The following is a 13,134-nucleotide window of genomic DNA, read 5'->3' on the forward strand; positions in this document are numbered from 1 at the left end:
GTCCCAGCCACTGGTTGTAGTGCAATGGGTGTGAAGGTGTTGAACTTAAACTCGCACCTCCCAGGGAAGGACAGCATGCTCCTCCCTGGGGACTGTGGCCTGGCTGCCAACCATCCTCCTCCTCCCGCCAGCAGCCCATCCCAGAGGTGCTGCTCCCCTTACCAGCCTTACCTTGCTTAGCAAAAACCGCAGCGGCGCTCCGTTCCTTGGCTGTGCAGCGGGCAAGTAAACTGGCTGAGTGTGTGTCTGGTGGTGGGAGGGGAGAACAGTGTCCCAAAACCTGGCAGTGTTGAGGAACTCTGTCAGGGTTGGCACTGTGTGTTTTCTCCAGCTATGGAAAGAGGGGATCAAAGCACACATCCATATTTCTTGTAGGGAAAACCAGAAATCACAAGCCCTTTGGAAGAAGTGGGTTCCTGGGAGGTAAATGGGGAAGAAAGGCTGGAGATGGGGAAGCTGGTTAGGAGGTGGCTTTGCGAAGAATGGGAAGGATGAACACCTGGAGAGAAATGGGCAGCCCTCACGAAGGCAGCAGCTTGGTGAGCAGTGAACAGGGGCACGCAGTGGGAAGTTTGTGGCTCTCTGGCAATTTCTAGGCCTTTACTTATTTATTTTTCTAAATAATAAAAACTAGCTATGAGGAGGGAAGAAAAGAGGAGCAGGCATTTTGGTTAGTAAAAACAAACCCTTCAAATGCTGCAGGGCATGAAGCTGGGTGCAAGTTTTACAGATTAGACCCGAGGCAGGATAAAACCATGCAAGCAACAAGAGCCACAAGGAGCAGCAGCACCAGCAAAGTCCCCAAACCCAGAGTGTACATTCTGCTTTGAGGAAAAACCAGGGCGTGGAGAGAGGGGAGCACAGGATTCTGAACAGTATCACTGCTTCTCTGTGTCTGTGGAAGGTAAAATATCCCCAAGAAAAAGCTTCTGATGTGGCTGCAGAACATGTGTAAAGACAGTGGGGTTGTTCTGTCCTAGTTAACTACGAAAATGAGAGGAACAAAGAAGTCCACTAACTGGCACCTGCAAGGATGAGGAAGGGGAATAAACACCCGATACAGAGGATGTGACATTCATGGATGGAACAGAAAAACAGCAGGGAGAAATAACGTAACTTATGTAAGTTTGAAAACTTTATTTCAAATTACCCATGGTTTCCTTTTATATTACAGGTGTGCTAGAAGTTCACACTACTGGCAGAATACAGGCAATGTAAAATGTACAATACTCAGACACATTTATGTGTAACAGACTTAGAAATTATGGAATGTATTTACAGACATACAGCATGGGATGGAGCTTTAAAATCCTTTACTCTATTAATTACACGTTTACACTGTTTTCAGAAATAACAAAATTAGATCACTTTGTAAAACATCACAATATCTATACAAAAGCATTTTTTAATGTCCAAATTCACCTTAGAAGTCCTCTGTTCCTAAAACATTTTTTCAAATAACTATTTATAGGCATAAAAGGATAAAAATACCATTTGCCGTTGTGTCACAACCAAGAACAAGAGGTGTCCTTGGCGTTGTAAGAAGCTGTCTCAGATTCATTTTAAGCAGGCTGCTGTGCTGGGGCCATTACAAACACCTCCCCTTCAGCAGGGGAGACCTAAACCCTGGGGGGTTTTGCTGCCAGGGCTCCCGTGTGCCTGCACCGCTCCACCTCAAGCATGTAACCCTGCTGAGCATCAAACGCTGCCCAGCACTTGACATGGCTCAAGGAAGGACAAGTGGCACAGGGGAACCAGTGTGTAAACACCGGCAAGCATGACACACTCAGGTGGATTACTCCTGAACACAAATGCCCCAGAGAAAGACAATCGCCTCTTTGCTTTGTCACACGAAACAGGATTTTATGCACGTTCTCTTTAAAATATTCTTTTCAAGGGATATGACAAAAATTGCACAGAAACACACCAAAAAATCAGCACCCATTTTGCAAACAAGAACTGAAGTTGGGTTTGGTATAATACATTAAATTAACTGTACGATGAAATTTCAGGTTTGGATTTTGTTCCTAAACATCTGGTCAAGATTTAGTCTTTGCCAGGATGAACACACAGGATTGCTACTGCCAAACTGATATATCACATACACTGAAACTGCCAGAGGGAACCAGGGTTTAGCACAGAGCGAGTGATGGTGGAGGTAGCCCCTGCCCAGCCAGGCCACTGCTGCTCCTTACCCAAGCTCTGCTGCCGCACACACGCTGCTTGGACAGAAGAGGAGCTGCCTTCACCAGGCACAAGGGGAAACGGCCTTTTCTTGCTGTCCAGACTCAACCCCCCCACCCCGTTAACTCCTAAAAACTAGTATTAATGAAACGCCAAACTTCCACCAACCTGAACACTGTTAGGTTTCACCTCCCCTAAGTGCTGGAAGCTGGACCGGAGCAAAGAGCACACCCACCATTCCATGAAGGGAAGGGTTTTCTTAAAACAGGAGTGTTTAACTAGCCCACAAAGGGTGTGCTAATAAAAGCGACTCAGCCCTGTAACAACACAAGTGACCTGATGATGGAAACTGATGAAGTCAGTACCCTCCTCTTTTAAATTCTGCGCAGCGACAAACACACAGAGAACGTTTGTGGTCCGTACTGTTTGCTTGTGAGTGGCAGAACCTTCCACCCAACAAACCACAGCAGAGACTTCAGACACTTTGACGTAATCATGTGAGAATTACCAGCACTCCTTGCAAGCGACATGAAGTGAAATACAAGATCTAACTGAGGAGGAAAGTGTCTGTGTGGGCTGCTCTCTTCCTACACATGGCATTTTCATTTCCTGCCAGGCTCAGGGCAGTGCACAGACCCAGTGTGAAAAGGTTTCTCTCCAGCTGCGCAGTTTGAAATACCCTTCAGGTGTTCTTCTCCACTCACAATGTGATCAGCCATCTACAGATGCCAGTAAGGAGCAACTGGAATAATTATGTGAAATAAGGGATTCAACACTCACCACAATGGACCTTGAAAGAAATACATGAAGCAAAATGGAGTGGAAACAAAACTGCAAATCAAAAGGGGGAAAATTCAGCTAAGCCCAGTCCTTAGCAGTGCTCCCATGGGAGGTTTACTTCCACAAGAATGCCTGTTAGCCAGCCTGCTCCCATTTCTTCTGTTATTATCCCTATGAAATCCTTCTGGTGTATTCTGCTTCAAATATATTCCCAGATGGAATACCTCCAGCGCCTGAGGTTGGTTTCAGACCCCATGCACCATGTATTTATTAGTAGCGTAACATTCTGGGATGCTTTAAATGGGCCAAAGCCAACCAAAGGAAGTGCACGGGAGAGAACTAGATTTTGCAAGGTCTTTTTTGGGGGTGGGGGGGAGAAAATACTGTAGGTGATGTGGTTGTGAGCTTGGCCTCGGCACTAGGACCAGAGCACATGGAGCTAGTCTTTATTTTGCCAGGATCATCTGTCCAGAAAAATGTGAAACCTGTTGGGTACCTCTCCCATTCCTGTATATTGAATTTCCATTTTCATATTAAGGAAAAAGGAAAGAAGTAATGGTAGCTCTGTAAAACCAGTGCGGCTCTCTACATAAACTCTCACCGATAAAAGGCTTATTTAAAGCCCTGTTGAACCCCCAAAGAGAAGCTACCTTTTGTAACAGACACTGTTTTGACAATACGCAGCCCACTGTGGAAATTCAGTAACTGTGTTCTTAAAATGGTGAATTTCTCAGTGGCTGGGACACTCACCAGTGCTGGCATGGCTGCAGGGGATGCTCCCGCCCCTAATAAACCATTTGATAAAGGGTTGCCAAGGATTATTAACACAGCAGGCTGTGATTCTTTGCACTGCAGTGAAAACAGAGACGTGGCTCCTGATGACATCTAGTCACCGTTCAACAAAACCACCGAGTAACCAAACGCATCCCTACTTGACCAGAGGGGCAGGTGAGGAAACAGATGTGATCTCTCTCCACTGGTGTTGGGAAAATCGTCAGATAAAGACATGTTAAAAGCCCAAACAGAAAGTGAACCCAGCAAGAATGCTGATGTGATTAACACAATTTGAACAGTTCTGATTTAGTATCTTTGACAACGGCGCTTTCCTGCAGAGAAAACACGCAGTATTTCTCAACCCTTGAGAAAAAAAAATTCATCAGTTTTTTTTTTGTCTTCAAATTTTAAGTGATGAGGACATGCCAACGCAAGTTACAGCAGCAGGAGGTTCGACCCTGTCATCAAACACTGCAGGTAAGATTGTGTGTTGCAATTTTTTAGTATATATAATAGAAATAGCTGTTCTTTGGAAGCAAAGAAATTCCCCTTCTTTGAACCCTGTGAGGAAGGAAAGAAATTTCCCCATGTGCCCACTGCAGCAACATCCTTTTTTAACAATGAATTCCCCTAGGAATCTCATTCCAAGCTACACCCATGTCAGCAAGGAATTCCCTACCCTCCTCCCAATGAACTCTGTTTTCTTTAAATAAGGGGCAAAATACTGATAATAAAAATGTTATTGGAAACTGTTGTGATCTCCAAAAAAAATGGAGAAATGAAGTAAAACATTCCTGTCAGGAATCACGGAAACTCGTTTCCTTAGAACAGAGCTCTGTGTGTTTGGATGCACTGCATGGGCAGTAAAGTCTTCACGTCCTTCTGCTTAGCCAAGGTAACCCCAAAGGTCCTGGAGGTCTTTACACAGCAGACAAGTGGTGAAGTTGCTGCTGCTTTGGGGGTGCCAGCTCCAGGAGCGCCTGGACAGTCACAGCTACCTGTGTCAAACCCTTCTCTTCTAAAATATGTAGAGGCAAACATAATTGCTCCTGAATGGGGAACAAAACAAAGACAAAAACAAAATGGATGAAAAACACTCAACTGAAAAGAAAAAAAAAAAAAAAATCAAGCAAAAGGTGACTGAAATATGAAATGTTATGGATAGCCAGCACACACACACACAGGTACGACATGAAACTCCTGCTTGTGGCTAAAGAACCACGAACTCGACTCTCAACGAAGGTGGCCTCGGGCTAATCCTTGTCTTCATTTATCAGAAAACTGTACAAATGAGAACCTGAAGAGGACTGTGGGAGGTGCGGGGAACAGCAGATTGCTCTGTCTCTGCCCACACTGAAACGGCAGCAGCTTATGAAACCAAAAGATGAACTTCTCCCAAAAGAAGGGAGACAGCTTTCCCTCAGTGTGATGAACCCACCACCACATGGAGCAGGAAAGGAACCATGGCTTCCTTTCCAGAGCAACACTGCCTTTTTGAGGAAGTCCTCCTGTTTAGCTATCAAACGTGAGGAGAGACATGCTTTAAAGCAGAGAATGAGCCACTACCACTTATCAACCTCCCAGAAGTACACCCGCCTAGCAGGTTACCTCCAAAGTCATCCTGAGGAATAAGAGTAATACGCAAAATGCAAGAGAGGTTTAAAAGTGTTTATTAATAATTGTGCTGTTCTCAGCCTAAGACGTATTTAAAGTCTCATCCTACATCAGTCCTTGGCACATCCTGGCCATCCTCACTCCGCAACAGTCAGGATACATGTCCTGTATTTGTAGAAAATAACCAAAGTGTGTCCTTCCTACAGAACTACATTTCACGTGTTATTTCCACAGCAACCTGCCTTCCTCCACTTTTTGACCCTTTACTGATTTAGGATGTTAAAGAAATCCTTCAGCATAAACAGCAGCAGCCAGCACTCCTCCCGCAAAGCTCAGGGTGGAGAGAGAACAAACAAAACCAGGCTGAAATTCTCACAGTAAACCATATGACCAGGCTGAAATACATTTTTCTTCCAGCAAATCTGTGCTGTTTTGAAAAGAGTGTGCTTTTCGTGAAAATAACCTGTAAACTTGAGCAAACATGCCTTTTTTCTTCTATATGCAAGCAGATAAGAGGATAAGCTTTGGAATGAATCCATATCACAGTCAGTCGTGACAAGCAACATTTGTTGGAAGGCACTGTTAGTGTAAAAAAAACCCTTGCAGCTTTTATCACAGTGTTCATTAGAAAAAGTTAAAGGACATAGGAACTGAGTTCATTTTAGTTTATACCAGTAAGCAGTGCAAAAATAGCTCATTTAAAAATAAAACAATTTCCCCCTGTCAGAATTCCCCTCTTTGCTCAGAAATGCTTTGCTTGGACAGAACACTTTGTGTGATTTGGAAAGAGGGCACAGACTCCTCTAGTTGCACTAGTGCACTTTGTTAAGCACTCGCTCTGTGTTACAAGGGCTTGCGAGATCCATGTACACATAACACATTTTTACTGGTAGCAACTACAAGTGCAACTGAACTCCTGTGTATCTTAAACTGTGCTTCAGAGCTGTTGCCAGGTTAACACCGGAATGCTAACACCACTTACACTGGGCTTACAAGCCATTTCCTGTATTTTCAGATGTAACAGAAATATATTGAAAACACATTTGTCATTAAGCCATTTTCTTTAACACTTACCTGTCACTGGTCTCTGAACAGAGTTCCCTGAATCAATCTACACTCTGAGGAGACATGGTCTTTTACACATCACATGGGGAGTGCCCTGAAGTTCTGAGGTGTCCCTGAGACATTAAAGCATTAAAGCACCAGGATGCTTTTCCTGGGGAGGGAAAAGCTTTGAAGCATTATGGAAGACTACCTGAGTTTTGTATAACAGTGAAGAGTCATTGTGCAACTGGGACTTGCATTTCTGCAACTGGATGATACAAGGTTTCTGAAAATTATAGGATGGGAGGAAGATGCATGGAACAAGCATGGGTTGGGCTGCCCACAGTTAAGTGGAAACTCAAGAAGTTTTTGTGAAGTTTTATCTGGAGCACAGTAAAATGCTACAGCATTCTGTGGCATGCAACAGAATTTTAAGGGATTTTTCCTTCTGTGACAGAAAAAAAATTATTTCAAAGTTGTTAAAGAGTGCAATTTCTCTGAAAATTTCCTCCTTGATCTGTTACAAAGCTCACGTAGCTCAGGATTCACTGACAGTTACTGTGCAAATCCTGACTCAGAGTAATACACCAGTCTACAAATACAAGAAATCACATGCTCTCAGAAGCAGCATAAGGATAAGGAAAAAGAAAAATCAGCTACAAGGTCCTGTGGATAAAACTTACCAGACCATGCCTCCTTAAGACTGTGAGATCTCATCAAGAACACTGATGTTGGAAAAAAAAAACAACTTTGCCTTCTTCAACATTTTTCATCAGATAAATTCTCAAGCAATTTACCAGGGTGGGTGCAATTTCCATTATACAGGTGGGAAAACTGAGGCACAAACTGACAACACCGTTTTCCAAGTACTACATCACCTGTTGGCAGACTATAGCATGCACCCACACGTCCTAACCTCTGTGCCTCACTCTAGCTCCCAGACAGCACTTCCTCCCTTGTCACCTGCTAAATATGACACAGGAAATACAAATGTGGATTATGTCACAGACGGTCGTGTGGGTGCACCAATGTGTTCACACATTATACTTGTCACCTCTGTCCCATCAGTGGGAAGTAAAGCACTTCATACACACAGTCTTGACAAAACCTCAAATCCTTTCCCAAGCACTGGAGGGACAGAGGGAGGAAGCGGCAACACTATCCTTCAGCTAGAGAAAAAAGACCCAGCGATAGAACATACAGAGCGTTAGCATTAGAGTACAGTAAAACACCACAAAGCCCCAGAGCTGAATGGAAAGGGAGACAAGACTGGATTCTTCTGAATCTGTCCCCAGGGAAAGAAGAGTCTCAACTGTTCTTTTAACGCTGAGGTTTAGCTGAAGAATGTCAGAAGGGGAACAAAGATTGTCCTGTCCAGAGTGTGTGAGCAAGAAGGGAAAACAGACAGAAAAAAAAAAGGTCAGTCAGTTAGCCATAGCAACATCCACGAAGCAGTCAGTTATCAGACATCTCAGATACAGCCTACATAGTTGAGGAGCATATCACAGCTGGTTATTTTGCACAAAGGAATCCGCAAGACTCCCATTGCAAAGAACAGACCTAATGCAAATATTTAGTGTTCAGTGAGGTGCCTGTCACCTGTGTACAGCTTAAACATGTAACTATTCCTTGTTGTTAAAAACAGCAGTTTACACATGCCTTAGTGAAAACCATTTTTCTCCAGGGGAGGTTTCTGAGACACTGCTGGCACTAAGCACTCACCAACACTAAGTCTCCATTAACTCTTAGTTAATGAAAACAGTAGGACAAGGGTAGTCTGCAAAAATATCTATCACTAATTAAAGTGTTCTGCAACTATTCCCAATGTGTATCTTTTCCCTTCCTTTCACCCAGGTAAGAAGTGTAAATCAGTGAAATCTAGATGCACAGATCAATCTGTTCAACTGTCAGACTCTTTTGATGCAAGGGCTTTAACTTGCAAAGTTCTGTAAAGAGCTGCTCCACTGTGGAGCCTGTAATTACCATTTTCTAAAAGTAGTCTTCTCTTAGTGTTTCTACATAGATCCATATTTCAGAAAGCCTTTTATTTTTGTAATTAGATGTTAAAGGAAAGGAAATACCTGCAGGCATCTTTTCAAAAAACCATGCTAGGCCATTCTTGCATAGAGATATCTTACATTCACATCTCAGCAGATATGTAATGTAGACATGTGAGAGCAACTTCAGAGTTCAGGTGGGGCTGTTTCAGTAAGCTTCCCCAGAGACACTCTCCTTGAACTCTTCCACATTAAAGCAAGAAATATGAGAAAATCAGGAGGGTCCTGGACTGTAGGTGCAGCAGATGGAGCAGGCTGCGTCTATAAGGGCTTTTTTCTTGACTGGCTTTTTTGTTTGTTTGTTGTTAAAGGTGGGTCATTTGAGTGATCTGCTCCGTACTGTAATCTCATAAAAATCACATGTGCATGTTTGAGGGAGCTGTAATTAGGGAAGCTGGGATAGAATTGAACAACTTTGCCTCAGGCAAATTTATATTGTGTAGTTCTGCCAGAAGTAAAAGTCTGAAGTTTCCTAGGGTGCCAAAATAGTGCAGGATCTCAAAGTACTAATGATCACTTACAACTCCCTACCATGTTCCAAGGCAGTTCACCACTGAGTCATGCGGAATTGCCAGGCATTTGATAAGTATGATATCCTAAAAGCCCAGTGGTTCAAATGCCTGCAAGTGAACTATCTGAATACACCAAAAAACACTGCATGACTGACTTGAGAACAGTGGTTTTAGAAATAACTGGGAAATGAGCGCCTGGGTCTACTTTTCCCTTTCACAATACAGAAGAAAGAAAACAGCACCTACAATAGAAACACTAATGCTTAGCAATATAAGAAACAAAATTAATGCACTAGAAGAAAAATGAAGAAAAACATGATGTATCAAAGTTATTTATGCTGACATAGCTGCTAAGACAAAGTGGAAAGGACAGGATAGCATAAAACAGGATAACTGGAGTCAGATGGACTATTTTATGTTCCCATCTCCTAGATCTTCCAAGTTTCAGAAGGTGACAAGGAGTATCTGAAGACGGATTTCTACCACTTGTATATAATGAAAGAATTAGGATCTATGCAAAGATAGCTACCATCAGAGAAAGGCCAGTAATACCGTGACTTGTTGGTAAGACAGTAAAGGTATTTGTGTGGGATAATTACTCTGAAGGAATGTGAAAAGCTTTGGGAAAAATAAAACATGCAAAACATCATCCAAGTTTTATCCCACTTTTAAGCTGTCAAATATCTAATCTTGAGAAGATGTAACCGTAGTTAGAAACACCTTGCAGTTCTAAAGGCAGACTTCAACTGCATCAGCTATTATGAATTTGAGGGACAGCAGTAAGTGAATAAGACCTCTGATACACTAAATCTGACATCATTTAGCTCTGGAAGATTATGCAAGCTAAGTCTGATCTATACCACAAGACACAGCTTATACCTGCACCTTCTAAGCTTTTAATAATTTTGTTTTCATCCAATCTTTCAAAGAAGGTTTTATTTTCTGAAGCATCATACAAAACTGCACCTGAAACATTATATCAGGATAGCAGAAATACGTACCTGAGGCACTCCAATCCTCCTGCAAGCTTCCAAGAAATTCTCCACGTTTCGTCTGCATTTTGCCATTGTAAGTTTAGGCTGCAAAGAACGAGGCAGGCACAGTGTTCGTCATTGGCAGGATTTAAAAAGATCTTAATTTTTTATTTAAATAAAACTCCTAATAAATCTCTTTGCCAAAAACTTACTGCACTGACCTAAGCTTGTCTAATTCAAAGCAGGCTCTGTTTAAGTTTGCTTTTCTTTAGAATTTCAAAGCCATTTTATGAAAAGCTAATTTATGAATTCTGGATGTTTATTAAAAAAGACAATTTTAAGCTGTGCACTATTTAGACACAAGGTGTTATGAAACTGGCCAACACCCTTAGTGACCACAGCATAGCAATTTTAAAAATATACTTTGAATGAAGCACATGCATGGCTTCCATGCTGTGATTTCAGAGCAATTTCATGATATGAAGCAATCTGGAGTCTCTCTGGATGACTACAATACAAAACCATATAAATCTCAAACTGTGTGTCAAACAACAAAGAGATTAAAAAAAAAAAAAAGGAAGGCTGTTAGATGTAACCAGAACATAATGGGAGAAAAGTGGAACTGAAGCTTGCTGCTTGTAGATGTGTTTGATGTAGCTGTTTGAATTGCACTCACCAGCATTTTTTCAAGCAAGTTTTTTTCTGCAGTTAGCTTGCACACCTCTACACATACAGACCATGCCACAGCCTCTGTCTCGTTTCTATTTGTGAAGTTTATTCTTTTCTGGTCAAAGAGACACAAGCTTCCTGCTCCTTTGAAAAAACTACCCAGAGTCTACATAGCAGCAGGCAGCAGCCTCTGTGGGTTCAATGCTTTTCCACAAATGGCAGGGACTCTGCTCTATCCCCTCAATGTGCCACACTTCCCCATCAAGAAAGCAGGTTAAAGGCTAGTGCTGACTTCTTTCACCCCAAAAGGCGAAGGGAATACAAAGATTACATTGTAACTGAGGAATGACATGATGCCTCTTCGGCTCCTGGAGCCACACAGCTAATGGCTGCCTCCTCCTTGGGATTAGTATGACAAAGCCATGATGTAATTCCCAACACAGAATATTCAACAGCACATAAAGCCAGGCCACTGAAGAGATACTCTCAGTGACGTAAGTCTTATGAATAGCGGCTGTATGCCTTTTCTCTTAATGATTCCACAATCTGCCTAAAATGTTGGCATGTCCAGTTCAATCATTCCCAAAGTAATGAAGACATTTGCTTGTTCACATTAAGTCCAAGGGAGAGGAACCACAATGATATAGCAGGCAGCCCTGTAAGTGCCAGTTCAAATTCCAGCCAACACAATGACAGACTCCAAAATAAGGAAAAGCAAACGCAACAGGCATGTTTCAACTCCTTCCCAGAGGATCAGTCTCTAAAGGTGCATAACAAGCAGTCTGACTGTTCCTAATACTTTTAAGTAGCTGACCCTAAGTATTTTCACTGAACTTTCTAACTTCCACAAATACACATTAGGTAAATGATCTGCTACTATTTCCCAGTTCTTGACCTTTCTCTAATTCTGTGCTTTCCCTATGTGATATGGAGTGACCTGCATCCTGAAATCTTATTATCATCACTGCTTTCCCAAAGCACTGCAGATAGGCAGGGTCAGAGAAACAACTTCAGACATTTTCAGACTTCTCTGTTTGCAGTATGTCTGCATTTCCTTCCTTGCTCTCAACAGGAAAAAAGGTTGTGTCTGGGTACTATTATCACAGAGGTATGACTGGATTTGTTTTGTTCCAGGAGATGCTGTTCTCCTAGTAGCTTGAGTGTGCTCTGCTGAAATTCCTAAGCAGAGGAATTTGTAGTGCTGCGAAGTGGACACAGGAATCAACTTGATTTCTCTGCTTGTTTTTACTGTCTTATGTAGTGGGATCCTAAAAGTGGTAGAGAATATTCTATTTCACTACTATCTGCTTTTCTTAACTTCTCAGACCTTTTGATCTTTTGAAATATCCTATTTCAGTTTTCATGCTGAACTGACTCTTATTTCACTAGTTTTCATGTTGATGGATAGAGGACTTGAAAATGTTAACATTTTCTTATAATCTATGTTACAAGCAACTTCATTTAAGTGAAGCAAACACAGAGCAGATGGTTAATGTTTGTCATGTACATTCACAGAGGAAAATGCTGAATTTAGCATTTGTCTAGGTTATGGGACTTTGTTGGATGCTATTTTGGATACCTATAAAATACTATCATTATTACATACTTACAACAGCAGGTGAGGGGACGTGAATGCTGGGAACAGATCGAGGACGCACGTGATTAGCTAAATGGCACAGAACAACACCATCAGTGAGAGCTGCTCCAAGATCACTGGGTAATGACACTTTCAACCGTGATTCTATATTCTGCAGAAAGATGAACATGGACACACAAAAAGTAAGAGCTGGTTTCCTCCAGCTGTTTCATTCTACAGAACATTTTACATGAGGCAGAGTGCTTGCACTACAACTCTGTCTGTCCTCATGACATTTCCAAACGGCTTTCTGAATATCATCAAGGAAAGCTCTGCACACTACTGTGGCCCAGAGATGACCATAATCTGGGAGCAACTGAGTTCAATGATGAACAGTTTTCATTGTATAGCAGGAGGCACTAATACAACCATTATTCAGAAATAATGGAAATCAGGGTCTAGAAATAGTATTCCTGATCTTACGTAGTCTGAGATAAAGGTTCTGTCAATGGAAGTGAAAATCATTGTCATTGTGGGCTGGAAGACAACACAGTTAACAAAAGTCAAGACAACATTTTTGCCTTTAAATAAAAAACTGAACTATTTGACGAAAACAGTTAGCATTTGTGTAAGAAAATGAATACAAATTCTGTTCAGCCATTTAATCTTATTTCAAACATTGTGTGAATTTCACTGAGTTGTTAGGCTGTATCTACTTTAAGCGTTAAAAAAAAGATTTAAGCGTATCTGGCAAGCAGAACAAGACAGACATTCTGAGATAACAGAAGAGGGGCTTTGCAAACAGCACCAAGTTCTGTTTTGCTTTAAGATAACTTTCTCCTTTTAGAGAGATTGTCCTTACTTTAAATGTTACGAAGAGAAAGAATTCTCTCTGTCCATCTGGGATGTTTATAGCCTTAACAAGTAGGAATTCTTATTTCTTGGGAAAG

The 13,134-nt window shown here is 41.9% G+C and overlaps 2 protein-coding genes across 12 annotated transcripts in view; both read right to left on the minus strand.

Moving 5' to 3' along the window:
* The window catches only part of RPL35A (ribosomal protein L35a), a 153,519-nt gene that overhangs the window by 29,266 nt on the left and 111,119 nt on the right, over nucleotides 1-13,134 (minus strand). The gene's annotated exons all lie outside the window — the stretch shown is intronic.
* Nucleotides 1,113-13,134, minus strand: part of LRCH3 (leucine rich repeats and calponin homology domain containing 3) — a 68,648-nt gene continuing 56,626 nt past the window's right edge. For 8 of the 11 annotated variants that reach the window (XM_062629002.1, XM_062629000.1, XM_062629003.1 and 5 more), the window contains 3 exons: nucleotides 12,219-12,356; nucleotides 9,967-10,044; nucleotides 1,113-7,766 (listed from right to left, as the gene is read on the minus strand). In XM_062629002.1, coding sequence (XP_062484986.1) covers nucleotides 7,566-7,766; nucleotides 9,967-10,044; nucleotides 12,219-12,356 — 417 coding nt within the window. In that variant the 3' untranslated portion in view covers nucleotides 1,113-7,565. The remainder of the gene's footprint in view (nucleotides 7,767-9,966; nucleotides 10,045-12,218; nucleotides 12,357-13,134) is intronic. The other 3 variants (XM_062629005.1, XM_062629001.1, XM_062629007.1) reach the window with 1 other exon arrangement.

Source organism: Pezoporus occidentalis, unplaced genomic scaffold (assembly GCF_034315485.1).
Source record: "Pezoporus occidentalis ecotype Australia unplaced genomic scaffold, CSIRO_AGI_Poc_V1 ctg327, whole genome shotgun sequence".
In the NCBI taxonomy this organism is placed as follows: domain Eukaryota; kingdom Metazoa; phylum Chordata; class Aves; order Psittaciformes; family Psittacidae; genus Pezoporus; species Pezoporus occidentalis.